At 33.5% G+C, this 22,400-nt stretch overlaps 2 protein-coding genes across 2 annotated transcripts; one reads left to right on the top strand and one right to left on the bottom strand.

Annotated features, from left to right (window-relative positions):
• The first annotated feature begins 1,820 nt into the window (after positions 1–1,820).
• LOC107943528 (uncharacterized sugar kinase slr0537) lies at positions 1,821–4,618 on the top strand. Its single transcript, XM_016877276.2, has 8 exons — positions 1,821–2,237; positions 2,507–2,770; positions 2,859–2,930; positions 3,053–3,091; positions 3,332–3,439; positions 3,655–3,752; positions 3,874–3,985; positions 4,118–4,618. The coding sequence occupies exons 1-8, from the start codon at positions 2,073–2,075 to the stop codon at positions 4,364–4,366; spliced, it is 1,107 nt and encodes a 368-aa protein (XP_016732765.1). The 5' UTR covers positions 1,821–2,072; the 3' UTR covers positions 4,367–4,618.
• Positions 4,619–4,706: 88 nt separating this feature from the next.
• On the bottom strand, positions 4,707–7,298 carry LOC107943527 (ornithine transcarbamylase, chloroplastic). The gene is made up of 5 exons (XM_016877275.2): positions 6,879–7,298; positions 6,132–6,466; positions 5,826–5,957; positions 5,449–5,724; positions 4,707–5,160 (listed from the first exon to the last, which is right to left on the bottom strand). The coding sequence occupies exons 1-5, from the start codon at positions 7,087–7,089 to the stop codon at positions 4,978–4,980; spliced, it is 1,137 nt and encodes a 378-aa protein (XP_016732764.1). The 5' UTR covers positions 7,090–7,298; the 3' UTR covers positions 4,707–4,977.
• Positions 7,299–22,400: the final 15,102 nt, after the last annotated feature.

Below are 22,400 nucleotides of genomic sequence, written 5' to 3'. Positions count from 1 at the left end.
GCTTAGGGATAGGGCTATTTTAGTTTGACACTTTTTAAAAAAAATTGGTGATTAATAAAAGTGTTGCATCTTTTATTGGTCCAAATATAATTTTACTTTTTTGCTAAGTAAACATTTGAGGTTAAGCTCATGAATTTGCTTATATTAATTATTTGATCAAGTTTCAATTTATACATGGATACATTTTTCATTGTCGAGATACTACTAGAGATGAAATTAAAATTTATTTTAAGAGATGAAATTGAATTATAAAATTTTTAGAGATGTCATTACGGATGTTCATATAGGAATAGAATAATTTATTTGATATGGATATGTACAATTTAAAGTTTTCATTTCATGGTAAAAATTTTTAAGTCTAACTAAAATAATTCAAGATGGTATCCGAAGCTAAACATTTTCAATGGAGAGCTTGTGATAATGCTCTAGCAACTAAGGAAAACTTATGTTTTCTTTTTCGACATGGAGATTCATGTTGTCTAAGATGCGGAGAGGAAGTCGAGACGGTGGAACACACCTTATTCTTTTGTCCCTTTGCTCTGGCAGTGGTGGGGTGCTTCCGGATTCAATTATAGACAAAGACGCGAAGGCTTTTCAAGCTTTGAAGATTGGTGGATAAGTATCCCCGTTTCTTTCCCTTCATTCAGATCCTTTTGTTCTAAAAGTTTGATGGCCTATCTTTGCTCATGATCATCCCCATTTTATCTTGGAAAAAGGAGATGTCAACAGCATTCATGGTGGAAAGTAGTACCAACTTTCATCGGGGACAATGTTACTGTTGGTGAGTCGAATGGCATTGACCATAAATATTATGTGAATTAAGTTGATAAAAGTTCCTGCTATTCATAGGCTATGGTTGAAACAGTGAAACGAGTAGGTCATAGTGCTGTTTTACATGGTTGTACTGGTGAGGATGAAGCACTTCTTGGTACTTTTATATATAGTATAAATATAAAGCGCTATTCTTTGTATGGTTAGTGATTCATTTCAATTCATAACCAAAAAAAAAAAAAAGAGAGAGAGAGAGAGAGTAATTTGGATGGCTAATGCTCCTTGTACCTAAGATGCTTGAAATCTCGTTGGTTCTGGCTCTGTAATTATTAAAGTCACTAGGTCATTATAATTAATTAAATTTAAAAGATGCTCTAAAAGACCCATTTTATATAAGTGGGAATATTTATATTTGAAATGGTTTTTATCTTTCGGCTGGTGCTGGGGTGTGTAATTTTATTCGTTTCATGGATATCTGAAGCCTGCAATGGAAGTATACGGCCATTATTGTCTTATCTTTCAGTCTTTAGCCTCTACCTTTTGTTTCTGTCCATTGCATTTTTCCCCTTTTTTTCTGAAATCATGATAATTAAGTATAATTTTTAGGAAGGGCAAGGGCTACGACAATGCCCCACATCCACTAACAAATTTCAAGGCTCTCTGCACCTTTTGATCTCTTCCATTGATCCAGTCTTGGCAAATAAACAAGAACGTTTCTCTGCTAATTAAAAAGCTTGTGATGTCATTAACTAAGTCCTTGTTGTGATGTCATTAACTAAGTCCTTGTTGTTTTAAGAAGGGGTCGGGAATATGCATGTGCATGAGTTTCTATGAAAATGCACTACCGTAATTGATGTTCCCAAAGTCATAAAGACTCCTTTAGGAACCAAAACACAAGTTATAGAATCTCACTCAAATTGGAAATTATTGGAATCGACACTTTTTTACAAGTTAGAACACAAGGTGAAGACAAGCCACAATATCATTATTCATTAGTAATAACCGACAAACCCCAAATAAACTTAGCTGTCAGAATCATAATTCAGAATCCACACCGTTGCTGGGGCCAAAAGGCTTCTTTTTTTTTTGTATAAATAAATAGAAATACAGTGGCCATTTTTTGATGGAGAGAAATACAGGGAATTGAATAGGCCGAAAGTGGGAGCAGAAGAGTGCCATATCGTGGACCTTCAATATCTGCTTGCAGTGCGGGGTACGCATGTTCTGCCCCCCGCCTATATAATACCATATGTTCTTTGCAATTTCATAGGGAGTCTTCGAGGCAGACACTACCTAAAGTTATGGGAGCAGAAACATTGTTAAAGAATGGGGAGGCTAGGGTTCAGCTTGACCCTAAGGTTCCTGTCATACTGGGACTCCAACCAGCTGCCCTCATCGATCACGTGGCTCGTGTCGATGGGTCCTTGTTCGATCAAATTCCCGGTGAACGTGGTGGCTCTATTCCGGTATTTTCCTTTCTTTTTTTAACCCCTTTAACTATACTTTTTAATAAATCCTTATTCGTTAATTTTTTCTCAAGATTTGTTTGCTTGGAAACTACTCATATTCTTCTGAACATTTCGAGTCCCAATGTGACGGGCTTTTTCTATCAATTCTTTTTTATCTTTGTTTTTCATTCCAAGTTTTTTGGATTTTTTTTTTGGTTGATATGAGAACAAACCATAGATATAGTTGGAATGAAGTTCTGTTGTTATTGAAGACTATCATTATGTAGGTGGCGATGGAGGAGCTTGAGCATATATTAAGCGAGTTGAAAAGGCACGTCCTTGCTTCAGCTGATGATTCATCTCCTATGAAAACTATGGCTGGGGGAAGTGTTGCAAATACTATTCGAGGGCTTAGCTCAGGCTTTGGGGTTAACTGTGGTATGATTGGGGCCTATGGGGATGATGAACAAGGTCAATTGTTTGCATGTAACATGAACACTAGTGGGGTTAATGTTTCAAGGTTGAGAAAGAAGAAAGGACCTACAGCTCAGGTAACCTTCATGAATACAGTTTCTATGAAATTGAATTGTACTTTAAATGGTAAGTGCTAAAACTTTCCTGGCAACTGTCATGGTCCAGTGTGTATGCCTAGTTGATGCATTTGGCAATCGTACAATGCGACCTTGCCTAGCAACAGCTGTAAAAGTTCAGGTGAACGTCACGGTCCCCCTTTTTTTCATAATTAGTTTTCTTTCTTGATTTTAAGGATTTATGTCTGCAGCTTACTGAATGCAAATTTACAATCAATTTTTCTTTTCCACTTTTCTTTTCAGGGGGATGAACTGACCAAAGGGGATTTTAGTGGTTCCAAGGTGAGTCCTATTTTATAGAATTGACACAACAAATCTGCATTAGATATTTGTGGATTTTCCCTCCCCATTTTTTATAACAGAGGAGCCCTGAGTATCATACTCTTTTGATCATGGTTTGCCAATGGCATAAGAATGTAGATGGGTAGAATTGATACTTTCGAACAGATTATATATCATTCAGCTCTTTGGAGCTGTTTTGATTGAGGAGCATTCAACTTAATGATGTATCTATCGTTGCAGTGGCTGGTGATGAGATTTGGGGCATTCAATTTGGAAGTTATTCAAGCAGCTATAAGAATTGCCAAACAACAGGGTGTCTTTGTTTCGTTGGATTTGGCAAGTTTTGAGGTAATTGTTACGGGTTCATGTTTTGCTGAAGGTTGAATCTAATGTTTAACATGTAAGACAAGCAGTTTACTTGCATATTTTGAAAGCAATCATAAATTATTTAGATTTACGGTTGCTATTCTACTTAATGGAGTGCTGGTATTTCATCTCTGAATGGCATCTAACTGTTCTTCAATTCACAATTCTCCATTATAAAGTGTGTGACTTTTGGTCAGATGGTGCGGAATTTTAGAGTACCTCTTCAACAGTTACTGGAGTCAGGGGATATTGATCTCTGCTTTGCCAATGAGGATGAGGCAACAGAATTGCTAAGGTGTCTGTCAATTGTTTTTCTAATAATGAGCGGAGTCCTTTAATGTTCATTCAGAATTTCGGAAATTGCTGCAGTAACTACATGTGTTAGCTGCTGATACTATATTCTCTGTTTTCTTTAGGGGTGAAGGGAATGCACATCCCGAAGCTGCAGTTGAATATCTGTCCAAATATTGCAGGTGGGCTGTGGTTACATTAGGGTCCAATGGATGCATTGCGAAACATGGGGAAGAGGTTGGTCAATTTCAACTTAGCAATTCCTTCATTTAGGGATATGCCTTTTGACATAGTTACCATTCTGAACTTGGATTTGACCAAATTGTGCCCATTTTCATGGAAGTCTTGGTTGATTTCGTTGTATGACAGATTGTCCAAGTTCCGGCAATAGGGGAGGCAAAAGCAGTTGATGCCACAGGAGCTGGAGACCTATTCGCTAGCGGTTTCTTATATGGATTGGTGAAGGGATTATCTCTTGAGGAATGTTGCAAAGTGGGGTCATGTAGTGGTGGATCAGTTATACGTTCACTTGGGGGTGAGGTAACCCCTGAGAATTGGCAATGGATGTACAAGCAGATGCAGAGGAAGGGCCTCTCACTTCCTGATATTCGGAACTGAATGTCTCCATAACAAAATAACTATTCATTTTCAGACATCACTGTGGCTTTTGTTTTTTCCGAACGAAAAGGGCAGCCTTAGTTGCATTTTGGGGCTCAATTGATTTGATCACACGACTCCTTATCAGCAGAGGCATCAACATATATGCAATGTTGAATCATCATTGGGTAATTTCTGTAGAAAACTTATTTGCAAGGACCTCAAATCCTTATTCTGAGTATTATCAAGAAGCAAAAGCCTTATGTTACCTTATTCCTTGCTTCGAAATTGTCATTTCGCGCATAAATCATCTACCAAACTAGAGCTGAAATCTCTTAAAACGTGCAATTCAAAGGCAGGGTGAATTTCAATTGCAGCATCCTCGTCCATATTCTACTAAATCAAACAAATATACGCACCAAAAGTTATTGATAACACGCTGACACTAGCAATGTACATATACTGAAGTTGGATTGTAATCGCCGATATAGATACTAGAATTCGTTAAGTTTAAAACCCTTACACCCATCAAAGTTGCTCAAAAAGTCAGAAGTTCGATTTTGCATCTAAGATGAAAATGGAGCTCTAGAAATAACATGCCTGCCTTCTAAAATTGCAGCACTTCCATGCAATTATAACCCAAGAGCATGAAGCATTATAGCATTCTGTGCATGCATACGATTTTCTGCCTGTGGAAAGACGATGGAATTTGGAGCCTCTATAACACCGTCAGTCACTTCTACTCCTCTTTCAGCAGGCAAACAGTGCATGAAATAAGCTTTTGGGCCTGCTATCTTCATAAGAGCTTCATCAACCTGCATCCGAATATGCAAATCAATCAAGACATACACTTGATTGAGATTGATAAGCAAAATAAATAATGATGGAAATTAGGTTAGAAAAAGTAATACAGCTGATCAGGTTTCAACACAGAAGCTCGCCCCATTCTGGAACTAAATTATGCATGCATTAACCCTATGTTTGGATACAATAAAAACAAGGGAAAGGAAGGGAAAGCAATATGAACTAAATGAGTTTCCGTAACACCCATGGTTTATACAATTATGTCAATATCTTGAACGAAGAATCTTAGCCAAACACACCTGAAATCCTTGAAACACTTGGCGACGATGGGCAGCTTCTTCCTTCTGCCCCATACTAGCCCAGACATCTGAATACACAACATCAGCATCTTTAACAGCTTCCTTTGGATCATTTGTGATCTCGATCTTGCTGATCCCAGTTTTTTGTGCCTTCTCAACAGTCTCCTTATCAGGCTCAAAACCTTTAGGGCAGGCACAGACAAAGTGGAAAGGAACAACAGAAGCCAGCAACAACCAAGAGTGAACAATGTTGTTTCCATCCCCGACATAGACAACCTGAAATTCGCATTCAGGTCGAACCAAAGTTAAATCACACAACCAGATAAGATCCACAATATAGAAGATAGCAAAGAAGGCGCAATAGTGAGAAAAGACACCTTCGTTCCTTCCAACCGACCGATATGTTCAATAATAGTGAGTGCATCTGCCATTATTTGACAAGGGTGGTTGTAATCTGTCAAGCCATTAATGACAGGTACACTGGAAAATTTAGCCAAATCAAGAATGTCCTGAAACGGAACAGATAACAAACTGTATCTTTAAGCATAAAGCTTTTCAAACTAAAAAATGCATCAAACACAAGTATGTGAACCTTTTAAAGCAATCCTCAGCTCTCAATTTGGCATTTGAGTAACAATAACCTTGCATATAATTACATAAAAAAGAATAACTCACTACTATACCTGATGACCAAATACACGTGCCATGATAATGTCATTATATCGAGATAAAACACGAGCAACATCACGAGTTTCCTCTCGTTTACCCATCTGGATATCATCTGGTCCCAAATATATAGCATGACCTCCGAGTAAGAAAAACCCACTCTCAAATGAAACCCGTGTCCTCATTGATGGCTTTGCAAAAATCATAGCCATAGTCTTCCCCTTAAATGGAGCTAAGGACCTATCTCCTGATTTTAGGTGTGCCTTGACCTCTGCGGCCCTGTCTAATATCTTCATTATGGTGGCTTTATCAAAGTCGCTAATATGCAAAAAATCCTTCATCCCCCCTTTTGCTATAAAAGAACAAACAAAAATGAGGAAAAGTACAACAAACTACGTGAAGGTAAGCAATTTGTCCATTAAACATTAGCTTTTGATACATTTAGTATTGATTAATTCCATATTCTAAATGCTGCGTAAACCTTAGAACAACTAATAATCAACGAGAATAAAAACCTAAAAAATTTTAAACATTAATTATAGATAAGCATATAAAACCTACATTATTTAAAATGCCGAAAAAAAATACTTCTTTCTAATGAACATTTCGATTATTAGGCCATAATTAAGTAACATTCAAACCCTAATTCCAAGCACGATCTCGAAATTAACTTCTCTACGGAAATGTGAGATTCTGCTCATCCCAATATCAAAACAAAGAGAAGTTATCTAAAAGACAAAAGGATAAAACAAAAAAAAAGGAACCTGTCCCGTTGACGGAGGAAGAAGGTGGTGACGCGGCGGAGGAGGCCTGACAAGATATAAGGGATCGGTGGACAGACGGAGGAGAAGCGAAGGAAATGCTGGAAGATCGGATAGCTTCCCCGTAGAAAGAGGAAGAGGAGGCGACGGGGACGGTGAAAGAGAGAGGGAATTGGTGTGACCGGAATGTGCAGTGGCCAGAAATCGCCGCCATTGTTTGTAGTGAGAAAGCGAAAATGCTAATTGCTAAGTAAGGTGAAGTACCGGTTCTTAACGGGATTAAGGATGGTTTTATTATAAGGAGACGAATTGACTCAATTACCCAATGCAAGCATTCATTGTTTGTTTTGTCTTTTTTTTTTTCTCATCAATCAAGTAATTTCAAATACCCATATTGATATTTGATCAATTTATTTGAACAAGTTCTCAAGTTATTTTAACATTTTTTATTGAATGATCAGTGAGATGATAAATTATTTTATTTTATTTTTTATTAATATTATATTCTTGTTTGAAAGGAAATCATATATAACTAAAATTAAAAAAAAAAAAAAGTAAAGCAAGGAGCAACTGACAAAACTCAAGTCAATAGGCTTATTCCATATACTCAGCCTTAAATCATCATTCTCTATTGGTCCAATAGAAAGATCTAATGTTAAAACATGAGAAATGCAATCACAAATAGTCTCTCATTCAATGATTTGCATGTAATAAGGTTATCTGAACGAGCACTTGACTATTTTATTAACGCACCAACGTGTCTAAAAAAAAGACATTAAAAATGAGAACAAAGTTGAAGGTAATTTGTAAGTGACAATCCAAATTTCAAGTGGTCCTCACTATGAGATGTTAAAGCTCTCCAAACTTGTAAACAATCCGTCTCCAAAAAAAAGGGTATCCAAATGCAGGGAATCAATCCAAACTAACGCATCCTTAATGGCATAAATTTCAACCCTTTCAAGAGGCAAAGTGACTATACTACGCCCAACAATGCCTTAACAAAATATCCCCAAATCTCGAGTAATAACTACCCAACTAGTGGCTTGATCAGTTCCAAAACAGGACGTGTCTATATGAAGCTGAAGTAGCAACAGAACTATCATGAACTATTGTCATTGGGCTAGACTTTTCGTCTCGCAATCCATGCGGCCTTAGGTAATTTGCTCTTCCAAACTCACCTAAGTCAACCTTTACACCCAAAAATGAGGATTCCTTAAGAATTCATCCAATGCACCAATTTGTAAGCGGAAGCAATTAAGCTAAAAAAAGCTACAAATAAGCAAAAGAAAGCCAAAGAAAGAATGCACACAAGCTGTTTGAGTAAATGCCTAAGAATTCTATTACTCTTAAGAATTCAACATACAATGGATGATTTTCAAATGAGGGGAGGCTCTCTATTTATAGTTGAGCTCCCCCAAAACCGACGGTCAAGATACATTTACATCAACGGATGAGATTAACGATATCCCATGATGTAAGGGATTTTCAAGATATGCCTTATCAAATCTAATCTAATCTTTACAAGATATGATTCCCTCTATCTTCTAAGATTAGTTACCCAAAATAGCCTAAGTTGCCATATCTTCAATATCGGGCCACCCAGCTTCAATCTGACAGGCTTCTCCAACAATTCTTGGAATTGGGTCAGTTCTCGTGGGCTAAATGATCCCTATCTAATAAATCAACCTCTATGGGGCGCATCTTGTTTCATGGTCACGGGCTTTGAACTTTGGCCTGTGACATTCTCCCCCACCCATTCTCACAACGCCCTCATTGCGGCTTCTGAATGACACTGGCTTAATTTGTCTTGAAACTCTCTCGTTACCTTGGCCTCTTCCCGATTTACCTTGCAATTGGGTTGTCCCTTTCTTCGGAACCTTTGCATCAGCTTTCGTAGCCTCTTAACTTGAACTGTTGCACTCGTTCGTACATTTCGTTGATAAGAAGTCTCCGCTCTAACTTGCCCCAATTTTGACTTTTCCCATTGTGTAACATCCCCTAACCCTCATCCGTCCTCGGAACAGGATTACGAGACATTACCAGTCAATTCAGTTCAATCACTTTGAATCACATTCAAACCTACTCAAAACATGTCAAATTAGACATTTTACGTGCTTATATGATGAATCTTTTTAAGTATTTCACATATATTATCAAATAGTTCAAATTTCTTACCAAATAAGTCAATTCCTACCATATACTATTACCAAATCCAAATTTACTTATTTCGTCCTTACCTTGACAATCCAAATAGCACATATAGACATTTTAGGTACATGCCATTACCAATAATTAATATACTTCAGCACGTTGAGTTCGGGATCACCCTGGGATGCGGATTCAACTTTCTGACTTTAACCTATCCTGCGCACGAAAACAAACCGTACACTGAGTATGAACTCAGTGGTATTTCTATAATCTGAACACTTAATAATATAACATACACTTAAAAATATATGACAATCACAATTATATATTTGTTCACTACAAAGATAAATCCTTTATAATTCACTCAAATTTTCTCATCTACTAACCTTATTAGCTTTCCAAAATAAATTCGCAAATCATTTGAACAATAATGTTTTTATTCATAAATAAGTTCAAAGATACATAATTCATATATCTCACTCATACTTCAGTTCACTGTTCAATATCAGTAAATAATATTCAACTATTCACTTCTCAATCAGTATTATGTACTTATCCATTTCAATAACAGTCGGTATTTTTCGGTAACGATCAATTGATCTTTATTATTCAGTACCAATCAATCATTAAAGAAATCAGGTATTCAGTATTTTTATTTACACTTATTAACATGACTCGGACATTGACGGATACACGAATCCAACCAACACACCAGTACGGCACTCAATACCTTATCGGATTAAATCGATGTAACAGTAGAAGTACGACACACATGGTGCCTCATCGACTCAAAGTCGAAGTATCCCTGAACACTTTCAATCCTATGGCATACCAACTATATCTGACTAGCCCGATACAGTTAATAGGGTATTCAATTTACTTTTAATTTTTCCAATCAATATACATTTTAATTAATCACATAAATTCATAATTCAATACAATTCAATTCACTTTTCAGTAACAAATATTCCAAATTCCACATTAATCACATATTCATATTTATTTCATCACATTCCCAATCAATTTAATATTCAATATAACATACATTCAATATTCAATTTCCACATCAATCCCATATATCCATATAAATTCAATAAATTTATCACATACCAAATCAATCCATTTCAATTGTAAAACACAATACAAATAATTATCACCTAAATTACTTACCATAATATTTAATCAAAATACAACAATTAATAATTAAATTCACTTTTCAATTTCAACCAATATTCACTCCAGTTCAAATAATCATCTCGATGCACTTATCATACATAGTAAATAATAATTTCAACAATTAAATATTAAGTTCGGATTATAGAAATACAAACCGTAATTTCCAAGCTAACCCTCGTTGATTTTGCCTTTAGCTTCTTTAGCCAAGGTTTTCTGAAACAACGTTAGCTACGAAAATTAAAACAATTTTTATAGTCATTAATACAATACTAATTTATATTGAATAATTGAATTTCTATTCAATTTCTACCTTATTTTCAATTTGATTCTAACTAAGTTCACTTACTTGTCTAACTCAATTCATACTTTATTTCTACTCAATTTCTTATCGTATTCAACATAAATATCCAATGTTCATGATAAAACCCTAATTTCAAATTTCTTTCAATTTAGTTCTTCAAACACAAAACTTATAACTTACTTTACAATTTAATCCTTTAATCAATTCTAAATAAGAATTCTATCAATTTAATCCCTAATTCAATCATTTTTTCAACATAAACTATACTCAAAACCTAAGAACTTCCAAAATCTCAACTTAATTTCTAAAAAAACTTTGTTCTAAAACTTCTAAAATATCAAAATTAAAATAGAAGGACTTAATTGACTTACCAAATTAAACTCCAAGCTTTAAAACCTTAGTTTTTTTCCTTTTCTTTTCCTTTTCTTCTTTCCTTTCTCCCTATTTCGAAAGCTTCTGTTTCTTTTCTCCTTTTGTTTCTTTTGTTATTTTACTTTGTTTCATATATCTATATATATATATATATTTATTAGTTAATAATATTAATAATAATACATAATAATATAATATAATAATATTTAATTCATAAATACCTTTTACTTAAATTATAAGAAAATATTTTATTTTATTGCAAATGTATTTTTATATATTTTACACATGTACCATTAATTATTATACAATTGTATTCATTTTAATAATTTAATATAAAACTATAATAATTATAATAAATATCTATTTAATAACAAATACATATATCACAATTGTACATATAAATATTTTTACATTTGTATATTATCATTACCATCCATTTGTCTTTCTTTTATTTATTTATCACACAAAAATCTTATCATATAATTATTTAATTAATAAATATCTTTTAACTTAAATTTTAAGTAAATAAATAATTATAATACAAGTCTATATATATACATTATTACACTTGTACCATCTTATCACCATACACTTGTCTTAATTTATTTTATTTCATAATGTAATAATATTAATAATAATATTTAAATAGAAAACCATAATAATAAATAATAATAATTTCATATAATATATAATCTATGAAATAGGCATAATTGCCTATTTAATCCCCTTTATTTTATTTTAATCTATAATTAAACATTTACCCTTTATTCAATTAAATTTTTATACCTAATTAACCTTAATTAAACTCTAATTAACCACTCAATTAACTTTGTAAATATTTTTAATAAATATTTACAAATTCGTTTTCTAAAAATGGAGACTCAATAATACACTTTCCGTTAATCATAAATTTTAGGTCGTTACACATTGGAATCCCCTCGATTCTCAAATCTTGGCTTCGTTCCGCGCACGTTCCCTCAGCCTTCTAGCTTTTCTGACCTTCCCACGGGTTTGCATTGCCTCATTCTGATACCACTTGTCACGGGGCTAGACTTTTCGTCTCGCAATCCGTGCGGCCTTAGGCGATTCGTTCGTCCAAACTCGTCTAAGTCAGCCTTTACTCGAGTAAGGATTCCTTAAGAACTCCTCCAAGGCACCAAATTGAAAAGCGGAAGTGATTTATGTCAAAAGAAGCAACCAAGAGAACAACAGAATGAGCGCTCGCAAAGTGTTTGAGTAAATTCTTTCTATTCTATTATTCACAAAGAATAATGAAACAATGTAATGGAGTGAGTACAATTGAGGGGAAGGCTCCGCCAAAACTGACGGACAAGATACATTTACATCGACGGACGAGATTAACCATATCTCATGATTTAAGGGATTTACAAGATATGTCATATCAAATCCTATCTAATCTTTACAAGATATGATTCCCTTTATGTTTTAAGATTAGTTACCATAACTGCCTAAGTTGCCATATCTTCGCTATCGGGCCAACCAGGCTTCAATTTGATAAGATTCTCCAACAGTTCGTTGAATCAGGCAAGCTCTCGTGGGCCAAATGATCCCCATCTAAACAATAGACCTCCATCGAATGCATTTGGTGTGATGGTCACAGGCTTTGAACTCTGACCTATGACATTCTCCCCCACCCATTCTCGCAATGCCGTCGTTGCAGCTTCCAAATGGCACTACTTGATTCCTCTCAATCTCGTCTTGACGCCTTAGCTTTTCCCTTCTTTCAGGACTTTTGCCTCGACTTCCATCACTTTTTAAATCGAACCGTCCTACTCGTTTGTACATCTCGATGACAAGGAGTTATGTCACTCCCTTGCCCATATTCTAACTCTCATCCAACAGAATCCTCGTGATTCACAATACTTGACTTCGCTTTGCCCACAATCTCTCGACTTCCTTGTTCAAGACCTTCGAAAGGGCCCCTACGTTCTTGCCAAGTCAACAAGTTGGAATGCAACACAGTATCAGAGTATTCAGAATGTACCTCTGTATTTACTCGGGTCAACTGTCCCATATGCATCACTTCTTTTTCCTTGAAGTACGATGCACCACCCACCTCTCCCATAGGTGGAAGCCTTGTCGATGACTCAGCCAACTCCGGCGCTTCACTCGACTTGAGCCTTATTGGTTTCAGCTTCACTGTTTTCATCGCAACTTCTTCCTCTAAGTTCGATGACAAACTCAACGCTTCCTTGAGTGGAAGCCCCTACATGACTCACCATGGTTGGACGTTGCCTTTCCTTTGACTATGACTTGCTTTGAACAGTTCCGCAACTCATGGGGACCACGGCACAAGAAGCACTTTACTCGCTTCTTTTTGCTCCTCTTTGCCCTCTTGGCTTCGGCTTTTCCCTTACTCGAACCAGGCTTCTTAGGCTCTTCGTCTACTCCATCGTTCCCTTCAATGACAGACTTGTTCCTCTTTGCCCCCTTAGCTTCGGCTCTTCCCTTGTTCGAACTAAGCTTCTTGGGCTCCTTGTCTGTTCCATCGTTCCCTTCGATGACAAACTTCCTCGAACACTTCAACAACTTATGCGGACCATGACACAAGAAGCACTCCACTGGCTTCTTCTCGCTTTCGGCCTCCTTAGCTTCGACACTCTTTGCGCTCGAACCAAGTACCAAGGCATTTCCTACCAGCTTCTTATTAAGCACGGATTTTTTCGGACATTTCTTCAACATGTGTTGACAGTCGCAGAGAAAGCATTTCAACTTGTCCATTTTCCTCTTAGGTTTCTTCTTCCCAACTAGTAGTTTCCTATTACCTCCATTGTCGCCGTTGCCATTGCCATCATCCTTGTCTTCCTTGTGATTCCCTTTACATACGCTTTTTTCCTCGAACTTAGAAGACCCAAGCTTGTCTTTCCCTAGACCAAGTTTAACCACGGATTCCGCTACTGTCATGGCTTCCGACAGCTTTTGGACGCCTCTTTGTTCCACCTCCTGTCTGACCCATTGCTTCAATCCCTCTTGAAAAGCAAGCAATGCTTCTTTCTTGGTCACATCTGAAATTTGGAGCATGAGTTGTAACGACCCGAATTTTAAGGTCATCAGAAAAATGTAATTTCGGGTCTCTGTTTCTGAAAAATAGATTAGTAAATAATTATTAAAAATATTTATGAAGTTAGTCGAGTGGTTAATTAGAGTTTAATGAAGTAAATTTAGCTTAATTAAGGATAAATGGATAAAATGATTAAATTGAATAAAGTGTGAAAGTTTAATTATAGAATAAAGAAAATTAAGGGGATTAAATAAGCAAATAAGCCAAAGTGAGTGCCAAGTGTGTGATAAAAATAAAATACATGTGTAATAAATAATGTACATACATTTGTAATACATGTATGTATTTACTTATTATTTAAGTAAGTATTAATGTATCTATTATTATTTAATTGATATTATATGATAAATAAATAAAAGAAAGACAAGTGTATGAAAATGATTTGATATAAGTATATAAATAAAAATATACACATTTGTAATACAAGTATTTGATAATAAATAGATATTTATTTAAATATTAAATTATGGCTATAATTATTAATTAATATTAATATTATATTATATTATGAAATAAATTAAAATAGTGACAAATGTGTGGTAATTATAAAATACATGTGTAATAAATTGAATACATACATTTGTAATATGTATATTTAATTATTAGTAGATATTTATTATTTATAAAAGATATTTATTAATTAAATAATTATATTATAAGATTTTTATGTAATAAATATATTAAATTATGACAAGTGTGTGGATAATAAATGGATACAAATGTAAAATAAATATTTGATATTAATTAGATATTTATTAAGTTAACATATTATATATATAAAGTAAAACAAAAGAAAAAGAAATGAAAAAAAAAGATAGAAAAGAAACAGAATGAAACGAAACAGAGAGCAAGGAATGAAAGAAAAGAAAGAAAGGGAGAAAAGGGAAATTTGAGATTTTAAGGTTTGAAAGTTTAATTGTCAATGTGGTACGGGAAATCTCGGCTAAGAAAGGACAAGACAAAGTCAACGAGAGTTAACTCGAAAATTACGGTTTGTATTTCTATAACCCGAACTTAATATTTAATTATTGAATTTATTATTTATTATGTATGGTAGGTGCATTGATTAAATTATTTGAAATAAAATGAATATTGATTGAAATTGAAGGGTTAATTTAATTAATAATTGTTGTATTTTAATTGAATGTTATGGTAAATAATTAAAGTATGAATTATTGGTATTGTGTTTTTATTGAAATGATTTGATTTGAAAATGTGGTGAAATAATTATGAACATGTGTTTATTGTGGAATTTAATTATATGAAAATGAAAAGTAAATTGAATTGTATTAAATTATGAATTAATATGAATAATTGAGATATATATATTGAATTGAATGAAAATGTATGAGATTGTGAAAATGTGTGAATATATGTAATTATTGGAATGATATATTAAGGAAAGAATTATTGAATTGAGAAAGTGAATTATAATTGATACTGAACTAAGATAGAAATTATACTGAAAAGTGAGTTAAATACCCTATTAACTAGTCGGGCTAGTCGGATATAGTTGGCATGCCATAGGATATGAAAGAGTACGAGTTTTTGCCGGCTTACTGATCAGACACTTATGTGCCGACTACCGTTATTGTTACCGTTACTGTTACTGATTCGGCACTTTGTGTGTCAAATACTGTTACTGTAACCGTTATCGATTCAGCACTTTGTGTGTTGAATACTGTTATTGTTACTGTTACTGTTCCGGATTTGTTCCGATAAGGTACTCTGTGTACCGTATTGCTATTGTTACTATTACTGTTTCGACTTCGGCCGATGAGGCACTATGTGCCATACTGGTGTGTTGGTTGGATCCGTGTATCCGTCTGAGTCCGAGTCATGTTAATAGGGGTAAATAAAGGAACTGGAAAGATCGGCTGTTACTGAATAATTTAATTGTTACTGAATAACTGATTATTATTGAATAATTGATTGTTACCGAATAACTGACTGTTACTGAATAAATAATCGTTCTGATTGACTGATTGTTAATGAATATTACTGATTGATTAATTACTATTAAAAATAATAAATGATTTTGAATTTAAAGTAGACCAAAACATTGGTTGGAAAGTGAATGTTTGAATACTCATTGAGTTTGAATAGTTCAATATATAAAAATTAATATGTTTTATAATTTTTTAAGTGTTCGGATTATAGAAATACCACTGAGTGTATACTCAGCGTACGGTTTGTTTCCGTGCGCAGGTTAAGGTTAGACCGTTGAATCAGCATCCTAGGCAGATCCCGAATTCAATTAGGTAAAGTATGTTGAGTATTGGTAATGGCATGTACCTAGGATGTCTTATGAGAGTCATTTAGGTTGTGAAAGTATTGATAAAATAAGTAAATTATGGTTGGCAATGGTATATAGTATGAATTTAAAATTTGAAAGAAAAATTCGTAGTAATTCAAAATTAGTTCCGAATTGATTTTACTGTTCATATTGGACCGCGAGGGCCCATTAAAGGGACGACATCTTAAAATTATGATGAGTCTGAACGTTTATATTTAATTAATTTCTGTATTGTATTGTACTAACTGGTAATGTCTCGTAACCCTGTTTCGGCGACGGTATGGGGTTAGGGGACGTTACAGTAGTGGTATCAGAGCTATCAGGTTTAGCCGATTTTCAGACTAAATAGAGCTCGGAATTGAGTCTAGAGGTACATGCCATAATTGAGTTGAAATTGAATTGGGATCGGATGCTGATATATTTGTTTGTCTCTGTTTTATAGTGAAAATGTTAGACGAAAATATTGATAGTATTGATCTTGAAATGTATACTGAAAACGAAAAGCCTCATGAATTAGATAAAACTGAATTGATAACACTGAGTAGTAACTTAATGAGTAATTAACCACTGAGTGTCCACTGAATGTCCACTGAATGTTGAATAATATAATAATAGAGAAAGAGATAATATGTAATTGTTTAGAATTATAACCGATGCTCTTCAGTGAATAGAAGAAACTGTATTTGTTATGATATTTGCCCCTCCTGTTTCTTAATCGGTTCCTGAAGTGCTTCAAGGTACAGAATTTGTCTGAACAGGTAAGATATCTGCTATTAATAATCTGTACATATAGTGTGGAAAAATTGAAAATTATAGCTGAAAATGATTTTGAAAGAAATGAAATCTGGTTAGAGAATATTATCAGGGCTATAAATGAATTGTTTTGTTCGCCGAGTAAATGTTAGGAAGGTATGGTATTTCTACTAAAAGATTCAATTTATTAGTGGTGGAAAATATTAATTTATGCTGTGACTATGAAAGGGTTATTTGAAACTTTCTGAAATGAGTCCTGAAAGAAATATACATATATCAGTTAGAGATTTCTTGATCAGGGATGCAAAGGGATTCTTGAAGCTTAAATAGGGTCATATGATTGTAACTGAGTATGAAGGGAATTTGTTTAATTAAATATGTATATCAGAGGGTATATTCCGATAGAAACTATAATGTACAAGTAGTTTGAAGATGGTTTAAATAAAGACATAAAGCTGAAGAATGTAGAATAAAAAGTGGAATATGTGTTTAGATATGACTCTTCTGAATATTATTTTAGTGATTGCTCGAAGAAAGTTGAAAAGATATTATTCAGAATTCAAGACCAGTAACACAGCTATCAGAGGCAAATTACTCTGTAACTCCGAAAATACGGGTGATAGTCGAAGTGTAATAAAGGACTTCACTGAAAAATCTGGAGCATGAACATCAGCCACGGCATATGTTAATCGTATAAAAGAAGATATTTCTCTGTCGGATGTCATTACAGCATCCATTAAAGATTTGCATGTTGAGTTCGCTAAATTTTTGGTTGAAGTATCAAATTTTCAAGTCAGTATTTATTGATTAATAGAATCTGCATGAACTATTTGATAATGATACTAAGTACTTTTTTCTGATCGATTTGATGTTATTATTGTTCGATGTGATTTTGAGAATGGAATGGTTAATTTTGCACGATGTTTGTGATAAATTATGAGCAGAAGTATAATATGTTGCAAGATCAGGATGATGAAATGTTTTGTTTTGAACAAGAGAAGATTGAATGATTTGTTTATTATGATATTAATTATGTCAACACAGAAGTGTGCCAGAAAAAGGTTCATGGTATTTACCTTGTTTATGTATTGAATATTAAAGTATTTAAGTCAAGGTTTAAATCAGTGGCAATAGTGCGAGAGAATTCTGATGTGTTTCCAGAAGAGTTGCCCGAACTACTGTTGATTGAAGAAGTTGAATGTGCTATAGATTTTGTGACTGAGATGATAGTGAAAAATATATTTGAAATCGGAGGTTTTCTAAAACTAGTTGGTTATTACAAAAAGATGTGGAATTAGAATGATCTGATAGATGTTAGCAAGGTTTTGATTAGTTGAAAGCTCAGTTAACTGAAGCACTAGTTCTGGTTCAGTCTGAAATCCAGTAAAGAAACTTGTGATTTACAGGGATAGCAGTGTTTTGATGCAAAAAAAAAAAGTGAACTAATGGTTTATGTTACGAAATGTTAGAATCACATGGGAAGAATTATTTGATACCTGATTCGGAAGTGGTAGTTATTGTTCTTGTATTAAAAGATCAAGATATGATAATTAATTATCATCCGAGAAATACAAATGAATGTATGTATATTCAGAATTGAAAGCTTTGTTTTGTGTTATGAGCTATGAATGTAATATCCCGAATTAGGGTCTAATCAGAATAGTGGTTTCGTGACCACAAATCTGAGATAGAAATAATTATTTTATGATTATTTTGAGATCTATGATATGATTTCATGATTGTGTGAAAATTTCGTGAAGAAATTCTATGCATAAAGTGCTTAATTTGAAGTTAGGGACTAAATTGAATAAAATACAAAACTTGCATTCTAGAAGTTTCTAGTATGAAATTGCTTTGAAATATTAATTAGGAGGTCTTAAATAGCAATTTGACCAATTTCTAAGTTTATGGACAAAAATTGGACATGGATGAAATTTTTGGAAAGTTTAGTAAAAAGAGTATTTTGGTCATTTAGGGGTAAAATGAATTAAAATACAAAATTAAAAGCCAATTTTGTTCATCTTCTTCACCATGGACGTGTATGCCAAGGTAGACTCCATGGATAGGGTTTCCGAGCTTCCAAGCTCGATTGTAAGTCCGTTCTAGCCTCGTTTTTAATGATTTTTACGTTTTTGGAGTCCCGGTAACTTGATTTAGCTTATGCTAGCAATAATTCAACCTAGGGTTCATAATTGGAAAAATACCCATATGTAAAATTTGTGTATTTTGGTGTTTTATGATAGAATATGAGGTTTTAAATTATGTTAGATGTAATACCCCTAACCCGTATCCATCGCCGAAACAGGGTTACAGAGTGTTACCAATACATACAGAACATTTACAGATTAATCGAAACATTACTATTCACTTTCTGAGATCATATATAAAAATAACGACCTTTATTTAGGCCCTTGAAGCCCAACATGAACATTAAAATCAAGTCGGAGCTCAACTGATTTCTCGTAAAATTTTTCGCTTAATTAATTTTTTTTAAAAAAGTTTACTTGTGAACAGTACCCACACGCCCGTGTGATTAGGCCGTGTGGATTCCACACGCCTATGTGGATTGTGACACGCTCGTGTCCCTTGTCCGTGGAGCTTTCTGTTTATGACATCATCATCAATTTAGGGGCACACGGCCACATCGCACGCCCGTGTCCTAAAGTCGTGTTCCATATACAGCTGAGACACATGGTCGTGTCTCTGCCTGTGTGGTCAATATCTAAGCTATTTTCCAAGCCTTGGTCGACCTTAATCTCTTACACACTTATCCAAAATCAAAAGCATATAACATGGTATTCATTTAATGATTAAACATTCTCAATTAAACTACAAACATAGCATTTGTATGTCATCATACATGTGTCTCTCATACTCATTTTACCTTGTCTATTATGGTACCACTTATACTTTTATACCATGATTATCATCTTACCAAATATTTTCAGTTTAATCATCAAGCATATATATTTAAAGCTAGATCATATCTTTATAAAATACCACATTTCAGATGCGCGGAATAAAATACTTGCCTTAGACATTTCAATCCAACTTCATACCCAACAAGCATCATATTGAAACTAGTCATATATATACATGTCATGATATGTATCATTCTTATATTGTTTTCTTATAAACATATATCATTTGTTTTTCTCCTCCTCCTCTCCATTCCACATCCTTAATGTATATAACATTCTTGTAAGTACAATTTCACAATTTACTTATTAATGCTCACATCAAGCTGTTCACACGAGTTATAGTCACTCAATCATTTATAATTCGAGCTACAGAGCTCGAAATTAAGATCCGTAAATTTTCCTGAAACTAGACTCACATATCATTCCACCATAAAATTTTCAGAATTTTTGGTTTAGCCAATTAGTACAGTTTATTCATTTAATTTCCCCCTGTTTCACTATCCTACGGTTCTGACCTCTCTTCACTAAAAATTAATTATATCACAGTACAGAACTCGGATAATGTTCCCATTGATTTCTATTGAAAATAGACTCATTAAGGATTCTAAGCATATAAATTTGAGCCTCTAATTAATTTTATCCAATTTTTGGTGATTTTTCAAAGTCAAAATAGGGGAACCTGAATTCGTTCTAACCTTGTCTCACAAAATTCATTATATCTCATAATTTACAATTCAATTGCTTACACCGTTTCTTCTATAAGAAACTAGACTCAATAAGCTTTAATTCCATATTTTATTCATCCTCTAATTCAATTTATACAATTTATGGTGATTTGTCAAAGTCAACCTACTGCTGCTGTCCAAAACTGTTTTAGTTCAAGATGTTTATTACCATTTTTCCTCTAAATTTCACAGCTCATACAATTCAGTCCTTGCTCAACTAGCCCATCTATTAAGCTAATTTTTCTCAATTAACATTTTATTCCATTATTCTAAACTATTACACAACCTTTTAAAATCATAATTTTAACACTAAACCTTAATTTACAACTTTTTCACAATTAGGTCCTAAAATCAATTTCTATTGAAATTACTTGATAAAATCATCAAACAACAAAATCAAAGCTTCAAATTCATTTTATATCATCATAAAAAGCCAAAACTTGTCAATGATAGCTTTTAATTTTGTTCATAAAATCAAAAACTAATGAATTAAACACTTGGACCTAATTGTAAAAGTCACAAAAACATAAAAATATCAAAGAAAAGGGCAAAAATTGAACTCACTTATGTCAAAGTATGAAAAACCAGCAGCTTTCAGACCTCCCATGGCATTTTTGCTGAATAAAAATGATGATATCTCTAGATTTTTTAAATTTGTCTTGTTTTATATGTTTAATTTACAAAATTTCCCATTTTGCCCTTGTTTCTCCTTGTCTTTTTTGTTGATTTTCTTGCCCAACCGTCCAGCCCATACAATTTGGGTCCAATTGCCTTTTAAATCCCTCCTTTTTAATCACTTAAACTATTTAATCACAATTTAATAAATTTGGCACTATTTTCAATTTAGTCCTTTTTAATTAATTGACTAACCAAACGTTAAAATTTTCTAACGAAACTTTAATACTAACTTAATAACACTCCATAAATATTTATAAAAATATTTATGGCTTGGTTTATGAATTCGAGGTCTCGATACCTCATTTTCACCCTAATTTCTTGATTAATTCTTTTAAAGTCGCAAAATTCACTAATTAAAAAATAATTCTTTTAAGTTCGCGCTTGGCCTATAATTATTATTTGTTAAAATTTCTAAAATTACTCGTCGGATTTAGTGATCTCGAATCATTGTTTTCGACACCACTGAATAATTTGACTGTTACATTAGACAACTTGTGCTACTCGGTTTTAAGTGAAAACAAATAAAATGGCTTAATCGGTAAAAATACCTAATAGTCATAAGTACATGTTAGAGTGAGAATTTGATGTTTCCATAGAAGGGAAAATGATCAGCATGTCATAAAACATAAGAAATATGATGAAGTTTAATTTTCGAACCTTGGGGCAAAAGTGCAAATATGCAAAAGTTTAGGGGTCAAAATGAAAATTTGTAAAAATATGATTTTTGGACCCGTATGAATAGTGTGACTAATTATTAGGCTAAATGTGATAGTATAGATGAAGGAAATCGAGATTTGGGCCTAAATCAGGAAAATACAAGGTTATGGACTAAAATGGTAAATTGCCGTTTCTGGATCGAGGTAAGTTTGTATGATAATAATAATGCAATGTTATGTTTGAATTATATTTCTTACTATTATTGCATATATTGTATGATTTAATATGTTGGAAAAGTTGATGGAATGGTGTTTATGATGTGGAAATATGACATGAAAGAATGTTACATAAAATGCAAGAAAATGATGATACATGACAAGTGATATATGAAATATGTGATATATGTTACGTAAATT

This window comes from Gossypium hirsutum, chromosome A05 (genome assembly GCF_007990345.1).
Source record: "Gossypium hirsutum isolate 1008001.06 chromosome A05, Gossypium_hirsutum_v2.1, whole genome shotgun sequence".
Lineage (NCBI taxonomy): Eukaryota > Viridiplantae > Streptophyta > Magnoliopsida > Malvales > Malvaceae > Gossypium > Gossypium hirsutum.
The sequence above is the reverse complement of the archived record's forward strand: the minus strand, read 5'-3'. Positions and strand labels throughout refer to the sequence as shown.

Bases quoted from the DNA above. Each gene is read 5' to 3' on its own strand.
- LOC107943528 (XM_016877276.2), top strand. From the start codon at position 2,073: ATGGGAGCAGAAACATTGTTAAAGAATGGGGAGGCTAGGGTTCAGCTT. The intron at 2,771-2,858 runs GTAACCTTCATG...GTCATGGTCCAG, and splicing joins AGAAAGGACCTACAGCTCAG to TGTGTATGCCTAGTTGATGC. The intron at 3,753-3,873 runs GTGTCTGTCAAT...TGTTTTCTTTAG, and splicing joins GAGGCAACAGAATTGCTAAG to GGGTGAAGGGAATGCACATC.
- LOC107943527 (XM_016877275.2), bottom strand. From the start codon at position 7,089: ATGGCGGCGATTTCTGGCCACTGCACATTCCGGTCACACCAATTCCCT. The intron at 6,467-6,878 runs GTTCCTTTTTTT...GTTCTTTTATAG, and splicing joins TTCCTCCGTCAACGGGACAG to CAAAAGGGGGGATGAAGGAT. The intron at 5,161-5,448 runs GTGTGTTTGGCT...ATTCGGATGCAG, and splicing joins AAGTGTTTCAAGGATTTCAG to GTTGATGAAGCTCTTATGAA.